At 37.3% G+C, this 21,466-nt stretch overlaps 1 protein-coding gene across 2 annotated transcripts; it reads right to left on the bottom strand.

Moving 5' to 3' along the window:
* Nucleotides 1-9,582: 9,582 nt before the first annotated feature.
* LOC122629197 lies at nt 9,583-11,655 on the bottom strand. 2 transcript variants are annotated; one of them, XM_043812333.1, is made up of 2 exons: nt 11,560-11,655; nt 9,583-10,634 (listed from the first exon to the last, which is right to left on the bottom strand). In XM_043812333.1, exon 2 carries the CDS (start codon nt 10,600-10,602, stop codon nt 9,583-9,585), a length of 1,020 nt encoding a protein of 339 aa, XP_043668268.1. In that variant the 5' UTR covers nt 10,603-10,634; nt 11,560-11,655. The 2 variants fall into 2 exon arrangements, with proteins under 2 accessions (XP_043668268.1, XP_043668267.1); XM_043812332.1 differs by lacking the exon at nt 11,560-11,655 and adding an exon at nt 10,896-11,015.
* Between the last annotated feature and the right edge of the window lie 9,811 nt (nt 11,656-21,466).

Here is a 21,466-nt window from a genome sequence, read left to right as displayed (position 1 = left end):
CGCTCGACGAATTTGTAGAAAGCGAAAGAGTTTCTGTATATATCTTTCTCTCTCTCTTTCTCTCCCCCCCTTTTTTTTTTTATATAAGATGCTTCGAAACAAAAGAACGTCTAAGTTTCTACCGTTAATTGGCACTTCTTTCTTTCTCTCTTTCTTTCTTTCTCCCGTTCGATTGTAAACCGGCAATAACTCAACGGTAGACCATGCAATTAAGCATGATAAGTCACGAGCGGTTACAATAGGTGAGAGGCGAGGGTCGACTGAGTCTCGCTAGGAAAGACGAATAATAATTTGCTTAGCCCGAGGGTATCGGGATTGTAGAATCGTCCCTGAAAAAAAGACAATGACGGTCCTAGCCAAAAAAAAAGTGTATGAAAGAGAGAGAGAAAGAGAGAAAGAGAAAAAGGGTTGATATCGACGTACGTTAGTCAATAGTAAATCGCTTTGAAGAATCTGCCACTGCTCTTGATCAGCGTTTGGTGTAACTGCTCTGCATCTGCATCGATCGGCAGCCATTTTTGCGCATTCATCAGGCGGCTTAACTAGGCGTGTCCGTTTATGCTGCAGGCTGTATTTGTAGGTTAAGATCTTCGATGAGTTTGGCGCCGTACTACTATAGAAGAACCATTCTCTGCTCTCTTTCTCTTTCTAACTCAATGTTAAGAGTACTCGAAGACGTTCGCGATAAGGCAGGTGTGCCTGCTGATGTTCGACTACCCTCGGGCCCTCTCTACCTCTTTCGATCGAGATCGGTACCCTTCGATTCGTCCTGCTTTCGCAGTTCCGCCCATATTTCGCTTCGCTACCTACCGTATTCCTTCAATTTCCTTCTTAGATAAGAGGACATTGTTGCTTGCTCTTCCGGAGATGGTTGTATTCCAAATGTCTTGGAATTATAATCGCTAAGTTTCATATGCTTGCAAATTTATAAGATTTCTTGATAAGTTATTAATAACATAACTATAAGGTAATGATAAAATTATTAGTATATTAGAAATATATACTAATAAACATATACTAATACTGCAAGGATATCATAGCAATGATACGAAAGGTGATTATTAGGATAGAAATAATTTGGTCGATATATCGCGCGTTTTTGTAGCAACGTTTTTTAGAATAAAATTTCGAGAAGATCCTTTTGTAATAATATGAGACTTATCTACTGTAATCATCAAGTGCTATAAATACTTTCTTTAGTCATTATATACATATATCAATTTTAAAAGATTAAAAATATTATCGTCAACATTAAAAATTATACGTCCGGATGATCATTTTGCGGAAGTATCGCGTCAACACTTTTCTTATTGATCCATCCTAAAATCGATATTCACGAGACACAAACCGATCGTATCTCTTGCAGTTTCGCTCACACGATCAAGAACCGATGTTTACGCGGAATCGCTCGTGATCTCACGCGCGATCGCCGCTTGACGACTTTATCCAGTTTTCTCGTAAACTCGAGGACGCCGCTTTTGCTTGGTGAAGCCGCACAGATATCGGTAGATCGGCTATTTAATTATCTGCATGTGATCGAGACTCGCGAGAATCGCGATACGGATCGACGGTAAACCCCGACGTCGCCCGATCTGTTATTACGCTTCTAACGCTCTTTGACTATTTATAGGCTTGCCGATCGAGTCGATTCCGCGACGTGATAGGTGAAATCGTATTTCTTACCGAAGGACTTTATTTTTATCTTCTCGACGATGTTGCTTATGTTAGTAATCGCTCGACGAGATTTTCCTTTCGAAGTTAATTACATTAGCATTTATATATCTAAAGTTAACATATATATAATTAAATACGAACACCGATTTTAATCGTTTATTATAGATCGACATTTTATAAAATTAGAAAGAAAATAAAAAAAAATGTATTTATTCAATAAATGATTAAAAAATTACATTCTTCAAATTCTATCTTGGGTACAATGTATCATCACGGTATCGTCGAAGAAATTCGATCTATGCTTTTTCCGAACATTTCGTCGAGCCTTGAGGACACATCTCGAAGTATTTGTATTTGCGCTTATCATCGCAAATAAAGAGATAAAATCGATGTATATACGCTTAAGAGTTACATTCGAGGCGTGATTTCTCTAAGACACCGTGGCGGCCGTTTTGGTTTTGCTCGTTCGTCGGACTAGTATGGCGATTACGAACGAGCAAAAAGATCGTTCGTTCGTCCACGATCCATGAGGAAGAAAAAGAAAAAGAAAAAGAAGAAGAAGAATAAGAAGAAGCCGAAGTCATACTGCTTCTCTAGCAATGTCTTCATCCTCGTTCCCTATCTTTATCTTTTTCTTAGCTTTTGGTAAAGCTCACATTGAACATCCTTCCGCAATCACGTTCTTGAGTGTGTTCATTAAGGTTAGAACAAAGTTAGCAATGAAGTGAAATTAATAACGTAGACACGAGTTTCTTCCTCTACTTATCACTAGGATCCTTCTTCTTCTTCCTTCTTTTTATCTCTTCTCCATGGAAGAAACTCGAAGAAGGGGACATCATGGCAACGGTTATGCAGTGACAGTGCGGAAACGTACGGTCAATGAATCGGACGTGGACGACACACGAAGGAGAGAACGTAAGGCGTTCAACTCGTCAAATTATAGCAACCTTCTGTAAGAAAGAGAGGGAGAATGATTCTCAGAGTCCATCGAACCGTTAAATCGATCAATTCCACCTGGAATTCCGCTGACGAATTTCTCGACGAAATTCGTAGCCTTCTTGGATGTTACTAAAAGGATCAAGATGAAACGGAATCGGAGATATACCGTTTTGTTTGGTCCTTTTCAAATAGACTCGCTCGGAGCATTTATACTGATGCCTTGCAAAGACCGAATTAAAGGAGCAGTTTGAAGTTGGTCTTTATTAAGCATTGCTTTCTATCCAGCTGTGCGAATACAGTGTTGGTACATACATACGTATAGAGAAGATGGTCCATGGGTGATTATATGGGACGGTAATGAAGTTAATGCGTCTGTTGCTCGTACAATGGAGTAAAACGGCATTATCGCGATTACTACTATTACTGCAATTATGACGATTGCTCGTGGCATACGCAAAGTGTGAGAGAGAACGAGCTTACTAGAGTAGAGTGGAATACCTGCGTATTCCACTTACGAGATGACGTTTCTCAGAACATACGAGAAGTTATTTCGAGAACGATCATGTAGAGAAAGAGAGATAGAGACAGTCGATTTATCCTTCTAACGCTTCACTTCGCGTGTCCGGATGCATGTAAACTCTTTGCGGGAGTAGTGTGCCAGGTGGAGACTGCCAACGGATATAAGGAAGCAAAGATACAGGTGCGATCGTTCTGAATGGGTCCTGAAATATATTAATCAATGATGATTCGATTCGAACATCGATTGTTTTTAATACCGTATTGATTTTATGCTTTGCGATGAGTTTGAATTTTGACCTACTTCTTATTTAATCGCTATAGAAGATTGTATAATCTCGAGATCCATATAAGCTATTGCCATATACATATATATATATATATATATATATATATATATATATATACAATTTATATTTATATATATATATTTATATATATTATATATATAATATAATATATATATATATATAAATTGCATAGCTTTTCGAATCGATATATTATATCGATTACTACTATTAATAATATTTGACTGCTTTTTTATTTATCAAAAAATTAATCTGAAAATAATCGACATTTCGACTCGTTTTAAGATGAAACAAGCTTCTGAACAAGTTGACTTTAGCTCGGTACCTAAATCGTCTCTTTCATTACGAGAATTGCCAAGCTCTCGGTTTAAAGTTAACACAAGCTTCGAATCCATCGTCGAAAGGTTCGATAGGAAGATGTAGGCGCCTCGTGCTCGCCGACCCTGACCGTTCCCACTGGCGGCGTATCGAGGTCTGTAAGTTATGCGCCCGTACCTACTGCAGGCACGTAAGGTAAGTCCCGAGTACAGGCGGAAAAGATAGGGAGAGTGAGTGCGTTGCCTGGTATCAATTTGTCTGCCTGGTAGCAGGTTCGGTCGAGCAGACGAAGGTCGCTTTGTGCGAGCCGCTATCCGCCGTTCTATCAAACCCCAACAACATCCGCCGCGATCGATTTATTCTCTCAACGGACCGCGTAAGATACCAATTACCTGTGGCACATAGACTCGCGCCAGCTCACGTGCGAGCCAATGGAAATCGAAAATTAAACGCTGCCGCTCCTCGTGCCATCTTCGGACTCTTTCTCTGTATCTCTTTCTATCTAATGGTGAACTAAACTGACTCCAGTTTCCAGTTCATGTTTTATGTAAAAAAGAAAAAAAGAAAGAAGAAAGAAGAAATGATAAGAATGGGAGAGGATTTAACAAACAGAATACATAGGTTCTCTCTAATAGATAATGAAATTGGGTTACTGTGTATAGTGAATCATCGTATATAACCCGTGTTCCTTAAAATATTGGCTTGGATAATAAATAATGTCGGAATTTTCTGTATTTCATATCTAAATGTATAATACAAGTAATTGTTTCATATATAATAATGTAATACAATGATATAGTTGGATTATAGTTGGATTTGGCTTGGCTAATATATAACGTGAGAATTGTTAGTAAAATATTATTATATTTTATTTACATATAAAATACTGAACATTGTGACATTATTCGTTGATCGACTTAATGTTATTCATTTAAGAAAAAAAAAAAAAAACGAATCTCTACGATACATCTGTGAAAAGTTTTAATGTAACCAGGTTTTCTATAAATAATAAATTTACGTAATGATGGATCTCGTTCGATAATTCGTTACAATTGAAAATAATGAGTTTCGCATTTTTTTTTTATGATCGTCCGTTATACGTATCCTTCTGCTCTCTCCGATTACTTTTCACGCGCGTTAACGGATTCACGTTATTATCGCGTCATAATCATGGACGCCGAGACAAGGATACTGGATGGTAGATCATCGAAGACTCCGCTAGCCGCCATTGTTAACGCGTTAACCGGCTTATCGTCGAAACGCATGGTTAATAATACAGTATGTTCTTCGACTACAGCTTTCACGTTTCAATGCTTGCTCGTTTCTATGGTCCAGCTGATCGTATCTTCGAGTTTGAGTTTTATTACATACAATGTGTATGTGTATATACATATATACATACATACACATGAATATTATATTATATATATAAATAAATAAATATTACATATATATATATATATATAAATATATGAACATTTTATTGTCAAAGTAATCGTTTAAAGTGAATATATTTTTAGAATATATATGCCTTTCATTATTAACAGAAATTTATTAAATAGATAATTGCTAATTGTCCTTTGGTTTTGTATTTTGCAGCAGAAAATATTAAAAAAAAAAAAAAAATACAGATAAAAAGAAGTATTGTAAAAGATAAGAGATAGAAAGATATCTACTTTTAGCTGTCCTAGAAAAGGTTAGCCGATGCGTAGTTTACATGGTAGTTATATAGAAGAATTCGTAGAAGAAGACGATGGCCCGAAGGAATAGTTTAAGTTCTCTCTCTCTCTCTCTCTCTCTCTCTGTTTCTCTCTCTATCTCTATCTCTATCTCTCTCTTCATAGCGAGGAGTCCAATTCGGTCCAGCACGAGATGCATCACTATGCATTCGTTCGTTGAAGGGTTCCGATTTCTCGATGAACGATGATCTATTTCGATCGAAAGTTTCGTAGATCGTCAACTATCGATCGAATCAATGGATCGATTTTGTGATAATTCCCTTACCTTCGAAAATATTATACGTAACTATACTATAATATATCGGATGTTTTTCTTTTTTTTTTTTTCTTCTCCGTCGATGATCCACTTCGAACGCAACACGAAATCTGCATAATTCTCCTTCTCGCTGCACGCGATTCTACGAAAGGAAGAGGAAGGAGAAAAAAGTGGTGAGGAGCGAGGAGGAAGGGGGAGTTAAGGGTGCACGCACAATCATCCTTGGAAATTCGTATTTAGTTTTTTTTTCTTTCTCTTTCTCTCTCTCTCTCTCTCTCTCATTTATTCGCATTGCACTTCCTTAAATACATTTGGTTTTGATCGAGGAACATTTATTGGTGGGAATTTGTTTCATCGTTTTAATAACAATAATAATAATAATAATAATAATAATAATAATAATAATAATAATAATAATAATAAAAACTATTGTTATGGAGAACAGAAAATGAAGAGAAGATGGGGGGAGGGAGATCGATTAAATAAGAAAAAAACTTCGTCTAAAGTACGATCGTAGAAAAAGTAAATAATAATAATAATAATAATAATAATAATAGTAATAATAATAATAATAATAATAATAATAATAATAATAATAATAATAATAATAACAGAAAATTATTTGCTATTTCTAAATTATGTTATACACCCTTATACAGGGTGAGTCACGTATGTTTCTTATGTTACATTAAATGCACATAGGTACATACATACACATATGTGTGTGTGTATATATATATATATATGTATGTATATATACACATACATTTTTAACGTATTTTAGTGATTTAAAATCAATTTTTGGTGGCATTTTGTTCTTTTTTTTCGTTATTAAGATTGAAATGTCGAATAATAAAATATAATAGTACGTAATTCACCCTATATATACCATGTACATACATATACATATATTTACAAATTGATTGAATCAAGTTGGCTAACGTCAGGTATCGAAAGAAGCGCTTTTGAATCGACTTTAGAAGCTTTCCCCAAGTACAAAGTGTAGTCTTCGCCCGAAGGAAAAACGGTGCTATCGCTGATGTACTATACCGGAGTGATTCGTCGCGCGTATTACTCTCTGTCTTCCGTAATGGCGTGCGCGCGAGTCGAAGAAGAGGCCGTTGCCTCTGTTTCGCGCGCGATTTCGTCGAGCCGTCGAAGAGAAATTGTGCGAATAGCCGGGATACGTGAGCGAATATACGCCGTTGATGGCACGACGCGCAGCAAATGAAGACGTTCGCGTCGACCGATTAGCTGCGTTCGTGCTACGCATCCTGCGTTTTATTCCTTCGTTGTAAAAGAAAGAGAGAGAGAGAGAGAGAGAAAGAGAGAAAATGGGATGCTGGAATCGTACGCTCTGGACCACTATTAATGTAACGTTTCTTTCTTTTCTCTTTCTCTCTTTTCCGGTTTCAGGCTGTTCTGTTTCCTCTCTTTTTCTTTCTCTCCCTCTCTTTCTTTCTTTCTTTTTTCTTTCTCTCTATCTTATTATTACTCTACCTCTATCTGTTTTCTTTTTACTCCGTCTGTCTTTTTGTCTGTCTGTCTGTCCATTTTTCTGTCTATCTATATATATTTATCTATCTTTTACAACGTTGATACATCTGAAATAAACTCATTGGATAATCACCCGTCCTCCTTTTTCCGTTAACAGTTTTCTCCGAAGAAACGATCGACGATAATAGAAAAGACGACGTTAGAAACTACTATCCTATCTCCCTTAATTGCGGAAGCCAAGAGAGATGCGAAATAAATTTGCCTTACGTAGCGGACAAAGACGTTGATCCGAATTTTTCTCGCTTTTCTCGAGACGAAATTAATGAATGCCGTCGTTGAGTTCGTAGATCGTCTCTCCCTCTTTCTATCCCTATCTTTTGTCTCTCTGTCACCTTAGCCCGAAGATTTATTTAATCCTCGCTCGTATAGAATAGAATCGTCGACGATAGCTCGTTTCGATGAAGAGTCGAGTCATCAGTCGAGCCTTAATTAAACCGTAATTAACAGGCCAACGTAGTTATTTTGGAAAAAGAAAAGAAAAAAGAAAAAGGAAAGAAACGAAGAAGAAAAAAAAAAATAGGTGAGATATTCGGATAAGAGGAACGTTACAGAGAAAAAGAGAAATAGAATCGTCGAGAAGTTCTTGACGATTATCGGCGCAGCCCTTCGCAGTTTCTTCTTATATTATATTTTCGCTCGACTTCGTGACTACACTCGTCGTTTGAACGAAGAAGAGGAGCTTTCTCACAGCTCGCAAAGAAAAAGCTTGGAAGGTCTTCTCTTTATCTCTTTCTCTTTCTCTCCTTCTCTCTTTCGTTCACTCTCTTTCTCTCCCGTCCAGCCACTACTACCATCTATCATTCTGTCAGCTAGGAGATTTCAATTTGCTCTCTTTTTGCACCATTACCGGGCCCCGGCGGCCCGCGCAAAATTGTATTTAATTGTGATTGACTGCTAAGTGGAGGTGGCCCGTCGCTGCCATTTGTCCCGCGATTTTTGCATATCCCTAATTGCGAGAGGGAGCCAGTCCTCTTCTCGTCTTAGAATCGCCTCGTGAATCGAGCTTTCTTCTCGAACGAGAAGGAATCACGACCTTGCTCCTGATGCTTCATCCCGTCGTTGATAAAATTCGATGATGATCTTCGTTGGGAAATCTCGAAATCATTGATACGAATGAAGGGTTCGTGAGATCGAAATTAACTGTTCCAATAAGAAACGAATCATTTCATATTTTCAGTACAATTATAGTAAGTATTACGAGACTGATATATGAAAAAGGAAAAAGAAGAAAAATATAGCTTACGCGTTAAGAATTTAGAAAGTAAACAATTTGACTAATCAAGTTATAAAAAGGAATCGTTATTCGCCAAGTCATTGATGACTTAGACGTAAGAACCATGCGATATCACCTGTTTCTTACTTTAACAGCCAATTTCATTCTCTTTAATTACATTATTACTCACGTTTTTGTTATTTCCCTTTATAATCCCACGAAGTTTCATTCGAATCGATGATATTTAGTTTGCGAAATTTCCTCGTTAGAGAAAGTCGTCATCGTCGATGGCAAAGTTTCAGATTTAATAATTTAAGAAGCGACTAATCGGATATATTTATGTACTTATCTATCTACAGATAGATAGATAGACAGAAACTCGCCTACGCACGTAATAATTCGAGACGCGATCACCAGCGAGATTTATTTACAATCGAGAGAAGCTCGTGGTCCACCAAGGGTTTGTTTCTCTTACAGGAAAGTATCGAATTGGCGAAGAATCACATTTTACATTCTTCCTTATCGGCTACGAGCATCCGGACTCGACGTACGATACTTTCTGCATTTTTCTCTCTTTCTCTCCTCGCTACCGATACTATCTACGAGAGAAAGAGAGAGAAAGAGAAAGAGAGAGAGAGAGAGAGAGAGAGAGAGAGAAGAGAGAGTGAAAAAAAAGAGAAAGAGATCGCGAAGGAAAAAGTCACGTGGAATCTCGCGGCAATGTGGCACGAGGGAGAAACATTAGCGATGAAATATCGCGCGGCACGAAACTGCTGTAATTATTGCTCTTGATTAAACTCACCGGCTGTACAAGGAATTCGAATCGATATTCCCTCTCTCTTTCTCTCTCTCTCTCTCTCTCTCTCTCTCTTGTTCATATATATATATTTCCGTTTATACATATACATATGTATATCTATCTATATACACAGAAATCGATTAGCCCTATCGCGTGTACTTTGTCGTTAAAATCGCGAGATGACAATTGTTAAATTAAAAGTCTAACGAAAGAAACAAAAAAAAAAGAAAGAGAGAAAAGAAGAGAGGAAGAAACATTAGAGTTCATTCTCTTTGTAAAAGTTCATAAAGCGCAGCGATGTAAGTCTGTGCCATTTGCAATGTTTCGAACTTGCTGAGTTTTCTGTCGTTACCCAAACTAGGTACGACGTCACGTAACCTATCAAAGGCATCATTTAAACTGTTCATTCTCCTTCTCTCTCTGGCGTTAGCTGCCAATCTTCTTCTCCTAAGCACTTCGACACCCGGTGCAGTACCATTCTTCATCTTTTGCACGGATTCCTTGTCCTTGTGTTCGACGTAGTCCGTTGAACGAAAAGATTCGTTCCTTTGATGATGATACCTGACCTGATCGTTTTCGATCGTCTGATTGCTCGGAGCACAACCGTCCTTTCTCTGCATGGTACAGGTGCTACCAAAGTAAAGCACGTCTGGCCTTTGACCGTAAGCACCAACGTCTGGTCCACTGTCGTTACTTCCGGAGTGCGTAAGACCGTTACTTTTCGCAATGGCATAGGCCTTCGCAACAAAAAAAGTATCCTGCTTCTGCGAGAACTCGCACCTGTCGTTCCCGAAGACAACGCTCGTGGGATGGTGCTCCATTTTTGGCGCGTAACCGGATTCCTGTTTGCTCGGGAACGTTTCGTTGGTAAATGTCGTTGTACTGTTCAAAGGAGTCTGATAGATTTCTTCGAGACGTTGATGATCGTTCGTTCTGAACACGATCTTCGTACGTTCCTTTGGATTTCCTATCATCGTTTGCGTCTGATGATCGTTTCTGTAACCTTCCTTGTAATAACCTTCGTAAAACTCAGCGAAATTAAAAGTTGCCGTAGTGGTAACGTGAAAAGCACCATTCAAAGCACCGATCTCTTGATATTCTTGATGATTGTGACTGTCCAACGAGCTAACGCTACCACAGCTACTGCCTCTTGATCTTGGTGGCTGAGGATAGACCTCCTGATGAGGCCAAGAGACTCGCGGGTTCGATTCAGGACTACTCGCTGATCCATAACCCTCGGAGTCCATCAGATCGTATTGCTGGAAGTTCGCGTAGGCGGTCATCCTAGCCACGGGATCGTATATGTATCGTCTTTCTACGTGATACGAAGGAAAAAGTGAATTTCACATTTGGATCATATCGAAAATGTAACGACGTCTGTCCTTGCTATTTCCTGTCTCCGAACTGATCTGTTTGATTTGTTTTTATTTTTTATATTTGCTTATCGTTCAATCGTATGTCATGATATTCTTTTAAACTTTAATACTTTCCGCGATTGATAAGACAAGTTTCACGATCTCCTCGTGTCCCGTACAGGATGCTTCACGTACGGAAGCGTTGCGTAAACTGGCTTTACCTGGCGATCTCGTGGCCTGGACCATGCCGGCTGCTTTTCTTGGGACTTAATGGAAGGGAGGGAGAGAGCGTGCTTCTGGGACCCACGTGGAAGGGGATCCCTGAGGAGTGGAAGGGATCCACGGGGAAGTGGGCATCTCTTTGTAGAAGCCGCGAGACCGGACACGCCTCTCTCTCCTCTTTCTTCTTCGCTGGGGGCTCTCGTGGAGTCAAATTCGATCGATACAAGAAAAAGAAAAGAAACGAGAAATGCGAGAAGAAAGAGGCCGATCGCGTGGCACGTTTCTCTCTTCTTATTTTTTTCCTCTTTCTTTTTTTCGCTCTGGGAATTCATCCTTTTCTCTTAACGTACGATTTTTTCACTTGGACCCAAGTCTTATCTATATCGATTTGTCTTTTTACCGATCTTATTCTTATTGTACTAAGCTCGTCCTTTCCTTACGATAATCGAAGATCGTTTTCTACGTGTACCTATTTTGACAGATTTGTTACCGATTTCCCTTTGGTCCCGACGAACCCAATAACTTGTGACAAATTTTACGAGCTACCAGAACGGATTTAAAGGAGTCCGCAATCTCTTGTTCTTGCTAACAGATTTTAAACGCAACGAGGGTCGAAAAGCGTCGACATTTTGACTGGTTTACGAGCATGAAGTGGCGCCTTACGAGTCTATTCGGTAGTATCGTCACTGCTGGAGATCGACGACAGGTCAATAGTATCCAACTTCTAAAAACAACTACTGCCTATTACTTTTCTCGAATTTGACTCGCACGTACGAATATACTTAACCGATTCCTTGTACCTTTCTCGTTTTATAAAGTCGGTTCGTATATACGTAGATGCATTTACTTAGATACAGGTAAACGATATAATGAGACATAATGAGTATTCGAACGACGTGATTGGTTTAACCGCTCGATAGCATCGACGCTTACGGAATTAGTGATTTCTATTTCAATAGAGAATGAAAGATCTGTTTTACTACGTACATAGGTAACTACTTACGTATTTCTGTCACCTACCGTGATCTCATATGGAAAAAATATCTTTGTTTACGAATCTCATTAAAAGTTACTATTTCAGTACTCCATTTCGAACTTAACGCTCGCGATATCTGTTTGTCTTATCACTTAGACACTATTACTAACATTACTATAACGCAACGTTACATCTTCTTCTATCAGTAAAGAGAATTTCGCGGAAAATGATATTGAATTATAGGATTTGTTTTAAATAAAGGAGGGAAAAAAATATGATTACCGATTTTCGCGTCGTTAACCCGTCGTTAAACGATAAGCAAGCCGCTGTTCATTCGTCGTTGTTAACCCATCCGATCGTAAAAGAAGAAGAAGGAAAAAAAGCGAAAGAAATAGAGAGAGAGAGAGAGAGATAAAAGAGAATGAACGTTGTTGGCATGAAATATCGTCCTTTTCCCTCGTTCATTTTCCATGAATTCGAAGAGACGAAGGCTACCACGGCGTTAAAGGCGGTAGACTTTAAAAGCTCGTTATCCTACGCTAATACGCAACAAATGAGCCGATCCTCTCTCGGTTGCTTTGACCGACCCCATGAGAGAAAGAGGAGGTGCTAGAGTGAACGTGCACGCTCTCGTTTCCACAAACTTCGAATGTTTACGCCTACGGACGTCCTTTGATTTACGGTAAGACGTTGTAGTTGTTGTTGGCCAAGGTTTGCCTATTTCGACGCTAATATACGAGAAATGACGATGTGTTTTATCGTTTATTTTGTTTTTTCTTCCCTTTTCTTCACTCTTTTTCTTCTTCTTCTGTGTTTCTCTCTCTTTTCCTTTCTTTTTACCTATCTCTGCAAATTAACATTAAAAAAATGTGGATTTACGTTGACGATCTATTGATAGCTCTTAAGAGATAAAGGTACAGTCGTGGTTTCGTTTGATGTCACGTAGATCGATCGATAATCGATTTTCTTGCTTTCGATGTAAAGCATAAATTGATTATTATACGAGTAGGCTACATCGCAACGGCGATTCACGGCTCGGACAATCGCTAATGATTTACAAGATAATGACACGTTTGACTGATGCACACTGCTACTAGCGGCATCCACGACGTGGAAATATCCAACGACAGATGCGATGGTATCTGCCATGTATTAGCAGCGTTGCAACGTCGATGAGACAGAGAGAGAGAGAGAGAGAGAGAGAGAGAGAGAGATGAAAGAAAGGATACCGGTATTACTTCTTAAGAGTACTATTTTTCTTTTACGAATAATCGATACAATTTTTTAAGTAAGTTTCCTTTTTATTTATTTATTTATTTATTTATTTATTTTTTTTTTTTTTGAACGGCTTCAAGTCCTCTCAATCTATATTATAAAGTCTTTTACATCGTTTTATTTTGTATAAAACACACCTCGGGCTTCGCAATACAATATAATTAATCGACACTTTTGATGGATTATCCTAGTCTGATTAGCTCCTGTTACAGTGCGAGCGAATGGGCCTCATTATTTTCTATCTAATCGATATCTACGTATGGAATTGGAAGATAATAGAGATGAATAATAATAGGAAGAAAATTATGGTGACGTAATTCACTGGAAGCATGCAAATTAGAAAATGATAAGCAATGATATAAAATGAAATGTGTCTGTAAGCGTATGCGTATGTACTGGATTCGTTATGTTCTTATATGCCGTACGATTTATCCTACATTTTCTTGTCAGTCTTAAGATTCTTTTAAATTATTAGACGATTATTAAATAATTTTTATTTATGTCTTTTGATATCACTAATATGAAACGATTTTTAATGAACAGAATGAAAAAAAAAAAAAAACAGATCAATCTTTACCGATGGTTAAGGTCGAGGTTAAGAAAAAAATTCTCGATCCTATATCTCGACCAACGATTTGATTTGCTAAATGATCCAAAAGACCGATTCTTTTTAGGGTTCAACCAAACATGACCCTCATAATGGTCGAAGATTTATGACTAAGAGAGAACCCCTAATTAGAATTACACTCGAGGTGTTCTAATTACAGGTTTAGCGTGGTACTCGGGGCTCGGACCACTCGTCGAAAGCTGCTTTAGCGCAAAACGATGCTAGTCCTGCCAATTTCTCGGTCTCTTTCACCGTTGATCGTTCGGAAAACGAAATGACCGTGGGCGTCGATACAGTCGAGAGTTTCTCTCACTTGTAAATTTAGTCTCGAAATAGATAGGTGGACTCGATGGGAGCTTTCTTCGGCCTCCTTATAACGATTCGTGCCGAGAATCAGGAGAAGATATTATTTTCTAATTAGAAATTTCAATTTAGGTACTTATGTACTTTCGATACAGAGCATGTAAGTAGATATGTGTATACGTAATACAAACACAAATATAAAGAGTAATTTACAAAGAGATTTATGAAGATATATATATATATATATATATATATATATAATCGCTCTCGAGAGTTATCTAAAATTTAAAATTGTATATATCTAAGCTATACTACACATTTCAAATATATATATGAAAAATTCTTTCTTATTCGTAAAATTTGTTCTTGCACAATATATTATAATAGATATATACAATGTATATATATACATATATACATATATACATTATATACGTATAATGTAATGACAAGTGTGTATGTGTATACATATGTGTATATGACGTAAAGAGATAATTTATAAATAGATTAGAGATTCAGAAAAAAACTAATACCTACTAAATTTTGAAGAGTATTTAACTGTAAGTTAGAGAGATTCGGTACTACTGTACGACGGTGGGAAAAGTTGTTGCTAATTTTTTATCTTTCTTTCTTTCAGCCTGAGCAATCAAGCTGGTCATTAAGGTACCACACGACGCCTTTATTCGATTCATCGTGCTGTAAAATACGACGCGTTCGCAGGACAGCAAATATACATACTATGCGATGCTCGCAAGAGACTAAGAGGTCCTCCTTCCAAGTAAAATAATAATGATTTATGCTCGCTTATCGACGCACCGACTTCCTGTCTACCGTCCTCGATAATATACGATCGATTAAATGAACGTAATTTCCTTTTTCGATCGTCGTCCTCGTTAAATTCCCTTCCGCAAAAGTTCGCGCTTCGTTATGACCACCATGATGCTTTTCTCTTCGTTCTTCTGACCCTGGATCAAACGAGCGCCTATTTCTGTTATATATATCCTACGATTTTATTGGCCCATTAACAGTTTGTCGTAGCCATTAGCCACGCTCTACGCTATCGAGAACGTACCGCAAACACGAGTCTTCGTTTTATAGGAATAATTGAAAATTAACAAAAAGAAAGAAAGAAAAAAAAAAGAAAAGGAAGGACAGTAGCTATAACAAGGATATCATATATTTTGTAATAATAATTATATAATTAATTTATTTTACGATACTTTTTAAATCGTCAATTTATATTTATAATAAATCATTAATTTATTTCATTTTTTTAAATCGTTCGATACACACATACACACATTTTATTCATTAGTAAATCAAGAACGTCGAATTTAATTTTTCGAATTTATTTTTGATTACTAATTAATAATGGCACGCTATAGTCCATAATATAATATAATCATCGTGCTCGAAGGATTTAAAAGCAGGACAAAAAATGATGCATTTAAAAGTAAGTACTAAGTAAAATTAATGTCAAAATCGTTCTCTGGTTCGTTGTCCTTTTTCTTTTCATATTATTCTTCTTTCTTTCTTTTTTTTTTTTTTTTCAAATATCTCATTCATATGTATACGCATATATCCATCTACTTACGAATATGTCTACATATACAATGAAAATCACTTGACCGTCGTTTCTATAGATTTACCGTCTTGTGCGCTTGTTTTCAATTTCCCCACACCCCCTCCAACCCCATAATTTTTCTCTCCCTCCTTCTCTCTTTTTTTCTCTCTTTCTTTCTTTCTTTCGTTTATTTATAAATACCGTTGACTCGACATAACACATTCAGGTAACGGTGCTAATTACTTATTTACTGTGATTCCGCGGCATTGGTCGGTGCTCAAGAGCGAGTTGAGAAGACGTTGAGAGTACTTTTAACGGCAGGCAAAACCGAGAGAACTCGCCGGCGCGTGACATTATCTCGTATCGTAAAATACTCGAGCCGATCCTGAGAACGACTTAATTGATACTAATGAAATTATCTCAAACGGCCTGTTTTGCACCCGCTGATCTGGCGTATTTAGCGAGATCGTGTATTTTACTCGTAATAATTACAAATGATAATCATACAAAAAGATCAATTGAATGATATAATTATAAAGAGGAAGAAGAAGAAGAAGAAGAAGAAGAAGAAGAAGAAGAAGAAGAAAAGATAGAAATTCGTTAATGATCGTAGAAAAGAATATTATTATATAATTATAATAAAATATGAAGATGAACTTTGATACGTAGAATAATTAACGATTAGGCATATAATAAATAGAATTTAAAGTATCGAAATGATATTATAAATAGCCGTCCAGGAAGGAATTCATTGACATTAAGATTCTATAACAGGTATAAAACGAAGAACAGAAACGTTTGATACGTAGAATAGTTAATGACTATGCAATAAATGGGGACTTAATCCTTTACAGTCCATACTATTTCCGGTGTCTCCTTCCAAGTAATTAGCATTAATTTGTTATTAATTCTTAATCGATTACAGTTTATACTCTGTTATTAATTCCACTCGAAATTCTAATATAAAATAATATATCCAATCGATATCGTTTGTTAATAAAGATAATAAAATAAATGATATAAGAAATAATGATTGTATAACTAACGATAAGGTGAAATTCAAAACGACGAGGAACGTTGGATTTCGAGTATGAACTCGAGTACTACACGGTTGAGTTTCATCATACCGGTAGTTCGTTGTATCTCCTTCGAGGCTCAAAGTTGTGACAGTCACTGTTCCACCGGGTGATATACCGAGAAAGCATATCCTCGAGGTCCTCGTGCGCGCGTGCGCGCGCAAACATTCGCTAACTCACAAATACAACAGCTAGAAGATGCATCCACACGTCGCCAAGTCGTTCCCGTCTCTCGCGTTCTCGTCCGGGATAGTTTGCAAGCATGACGAAGCTTCGCGGGAGTCGACGAATCGTTAGTCGAGTATTCTTAACTCTTCGTAAGAATCGCGAGTAGACCTTCCTGCGAGAGATCATAGAACGCCTTGGGAAACTTCGTGGATCTTGCATGTGATCGTAATGTTAACAACGTTCCGAAGAATTTTCTTCAAATAAATAACTTTTTCCGTCTCGTTGTCTCTTGTACATGTATTTCTGTTTAACACGTTCAACGACGAGAACCAATTTTACACAAATCAATTTGCTTTATGCATTCATCCAATACCTTTCATAACATTTTTTAGATAGAAACGAAAAAATAGATGAGAATTTGTGTTTAACACGTTCAACGACGAGAATTTTACACAAATCAATTTACTTTAACGCACTCATCCAATACCTTTCATAACATTTTCTAGATAAAAAAAGAATTGAAGAGAATTCGTTGTAACATTTTTTACATTTAGTCCTTAAAATGTTGCAAAAGAAATCTTTAAACTGTTTAAAGAAAATCTGCAAATTTAAGTGTCAACGGCATTCAACGTGTCGAATGATTATGAAATTAATAGCTTAAGTAAAAAATTTAAAAAACTTTCTATCACATTACGTTATATCCATTAAATTTTGTTGATTTGAATACTTTCCATGATCATCGACCAATATTTTCTTAATGAAAATAATGGCACACATTTTATAATTAATTCTATACTTGGCGCATCGTAATGTAGGATATTTATAATTAATCTATCACTCAGAAGAATCTTTCTCTGTTCATCTAATAATTCTTTTATTATCAGATTCGTTATGCTCGTTCATGCACGTTTTCTCTCGCTGAGATGTAGCTAAAAGTGGCACAAAAAATTGTGTCTCTTTCTCCAAGGAACACAGAAACTCTTGATCGTAGACAACGAACTCAAGATTTTTCTCTTTTCTCTCGAATCAATCTCTGCGTAGTTGGGGTCAGGTTTAGGAAATCGCTAATTCGAGTCCCCATAATCAGCTTTGGGTGGTTGTCGGTCTTGTAAATGGTTCCCTTGCCTGAGGCTTTGAGAGACCAAAAGAAAAGTGGTGGATGAAAAAGAAGAAAAAAAGTAAAGGAGAAGAGTAAGAAGGAGAGGGAAGGAAAAAGTTAGCCGCCGGTAGGCATACAAGAAATCCATGCAAATCGTTGACCGTTTTATTTATTTATTTACTTTTCTTTTACTTACTTGCTCGTTTATTTATTTATTCATGCTCGTGCGAGCCTATGTAAATATATACGGCTCGTCTTTATGGGAAGCCGTGAACCCGCCGTTACCGACTTTACGTCCCGATGATCCGTTTCTAAGATGGCCACCATGAGTGGGAGAAAGAGAGAGAGAGAGAGGGAGAGGGAGAGAGTAAGAGAAAGAGATGCTCCTGTCTTCGTTGATGATACGATCGAAAGGTCATGAGGATACGCATACATCATCGAACTTGACGTTGGATCATCCTTCGCGAAAACTATCGAAAGATATTTTTTTTCCCGACGTGTCGTCGGAACTATCTATAATACATCATCGTTTACATGTCGATTACTACGGAGTCGAGAATGATGTGTGTTTACTGTTTGTTCAGTAATGATACAAGATATTACTGTTCGGTACAAAATATATAAACACCGGTTACGTCTCTAATCAATCTATATTTAATTTTTATATCTATACTTCATTATTATTGTTATTATTATCATTATCATTATTATTATTATTATTATTATTATTATTATTATTATTATTATTATTAATAATAGTATATCGTACGTCATAAGATGCGCAAGCTAACATAATATTAGAAGTATAATACAGTACATATATACATACACATATATATACACATATATATATATATAGACACACACATACATATATATATATATGTATATATATAGATAGATACAAAATCTACGTTATAGATTACTTCTTACATAGCCGCATTAAATCATTCGAGACTTCTGATATATCATCGATTGATACCATTAACGACCACACTCACACATACGTACATACATACACGTATAAACGAGTTCGCAGTAGCAAAGCCTAGTCATTTATCCGGCGCCGTCTTTAATTAACACGCTCACAGTGCCGAGTGATCGTAGCTAAGGAAACTTTCTACAGAAGCACCGAGTCGAGCGAGACTCGCTTCGACTGCAAGTCAGCGTCGATTAGGTGCATCGTTTTCCGTAAAGAAGCGCATGAAATCCTTCGCGCAGGTATCATTTCGTGCGTTCGCGCACGAGCTACTATATGTGTGCCGTGTAAGAAATAAAGAAAGAGAGAGAGAGAGAAAGAAAGAAAGAGAAAGAGAAAAAGAGAGAGAGAGAGAGAGAGAGAGAAAGAAAGACGTGGTGCACGGCGTTAATCGGAGAATTATAGGATCAACGACGTTACCCTGGCAACGGATAACGGCTGGCCAGATGTTGCCGACAATATCGCCACCTAGGAAGTACCTACGAGTTCTGACATCTGCCTCGTCATTCTTACTGCACGTCTGATTGTGAGTGAAAAGAAAGAAATATATATATATATATTTATATATATATATATATATATATATATATATATATATATATATGGATGAGCAAAGATACAAGTTTAATTTATTCCTTTGTTATATTAGAATTTTACCACTCGAAAATAAATATTCTTACGTTTCATCGTAAAAAGGACAAAAGTATCTATAATAGGGCAGATACGAACGAGGAGAGGGTCGAGGGTCATTTTCAATTGGCTAGAGAGCAGAAAACTCGCAAGGTGGACTCAGCAATGTGTGAAGATATCCTGCTGATTAATTATCCTAAATTAACTGGAGTAAGAAGGGCGTCAACAATTATCGGACCGTGAATATACGGACTTAAACTATCTCTGCGTTATCATCGACGTAAGAATATTATCATTTTTACATGTGCTAAGGAAATTCTTAATTAAAGAAAGAATAATAATAAGAAGAAAAAGAAGAGGAAGGAAAGAAGAGTAACGACGATTACTGTTATCATCAATTTATAAATCATGCAAATGAATGTATGAAGCCCTTCCACTCCGTGCGTTGTTTCTATTAACTAATCAAGATTTTTGGATCGATCGATCGATCGATTTTGCCTATTAAGCTTTATTTCAATAATCGTCGAATAATAAGATGGGCCGTTCTATCTATCGTTTTGAGCCCACCCCTAAAATGATCGTCAAAGAACTATAAAAGTTGTAGTAGTAGCAGTAGTGTAGTCGTAGTAGTAGTAGTAGTAGTGTAGTAGTAGTAGTAGTAGTATATAGTATATCTGTAACCTGGGGTAGGCTCGAGCCAATTTATGAATCATTAGACATAGTCGAGGTAACATATTGAAATCGATCCACCTTTTTTTGATTGTTTCTCGACACGCATCGTCGCGGCACCTACCCTCGTTTATTGTTATACACTGTTACGGAAATCGCTGCTTCCCTTTTGAAAAATGTTTTATACAACTTAACGGACACGCACACACACACACACACACACACACATATATATATACATTCTCTTTCTCTCTATTGTCTATGCGAAAAATAGAATGAATTTTTGTCGAGAGCAAGCACGCGCCAGCGGCAACCACAAACAGTAGTAGCATTCGTTCTGGTTAATTCGAAACGACCGCGCTAACTCCTCACCTCGGACGGACATTAAAGCGCGAAATTTAAATGAAAATTGGCGCGTGGCTGTTTTTGCAATTCACGAACAAGAGAATGTTTTCCTTCGTGACTGTAACGACGTCGTTACGCCTCGGAGATCACGTGGCACCTTTTCGGCGGGAGATTTCAATGATATCTCACAAGTTCGCGGTCAACGGTCGAAATGCATGAGGTTCGTTAGAGAATCGACACGCTCGGTTACCTATTCTTTGCAAATGCAGACTCTGTTGTATGACAAAAAAAAAAACAGAAAAACAAAAACAAAAAAAAAAAAGAAAAGAAAAAGAAAAGTAAAGGAAAAAGAAAGAAAAACGTCAGGGATCAACGAAGGGATCGATCGTAAAATAAGTATGTCGTCGACGTCGTTTTATAGATAGCCATTTTTTTTCTCGTATCCTTGCGACTGCTAAAACTTCAATATTCATGTGGGAGTTAAGAATTTAAATTCCCGTGACTAAACATAGCGTTAGGAGGAACGATGAGAGATGTACGGTAAAGGATAAAAGACGATACTTAGGATAATCGTACGGTCATCATCTTCCCGTTAACCACAATAAATTCTAAACAACGGATACGTAATTCCGTCGAGTCACGCTCGTTTATGCGCGCCCGATCGACAACGTTCGAACCTCTTTCGAATCCTACAACGTCCTCGTCCTCGTCGTCGTCGTATGTTCTTGCTCTTCCCATCTCTCAGAGTATGGAATTCGTGAGAGTACGCGAAGTTAGTATCTCGAGTAGGTGAGCGGACGGTTAACGTATTAAAAAGGATGCGTTTGCGAAGCCTCTCCAATGGTATTCTCTCTCTCTCTCTCTCTCTCTCTCTCTCTC

Source organism: Vespula pensylvanica, chromosome 5, assembly GCF_014466175.1.
Source record: "Vespula pensylvanica isolate Volc-1 chromosome 5, ASM1446617v1, whole genome shotgun sequence".
In the NCBI taxonomy this organism is placed as follows: domain Eukaryota; kingdom Metazoa; phylum Arthropoda; class Insecta; order Hymenoptera; family Vespidae; genus Vespula; species Vespula pensylvanica.
The sequence above is the reverse complement of the archived record's forward strand: the minus strand, read 5'-3'. Positions and strand labels throughout refer to the sequence as shown.

Bases quoted from the DNA above. Each gene is read 5' to 3' on its own strand.
- LOC122629197 (XM_043812332.1), bottom strand. From the start codon at position 10,920: ATGGTCCAGGCCACGAGATCGCCAG. The intron at 10,635-10,895 runs GTAAAGCCAGTT...CGTATCACGTAG, and splicing joins CCAGGCCACGAGATCGCCAG to AAAGACGATACATATACGAT.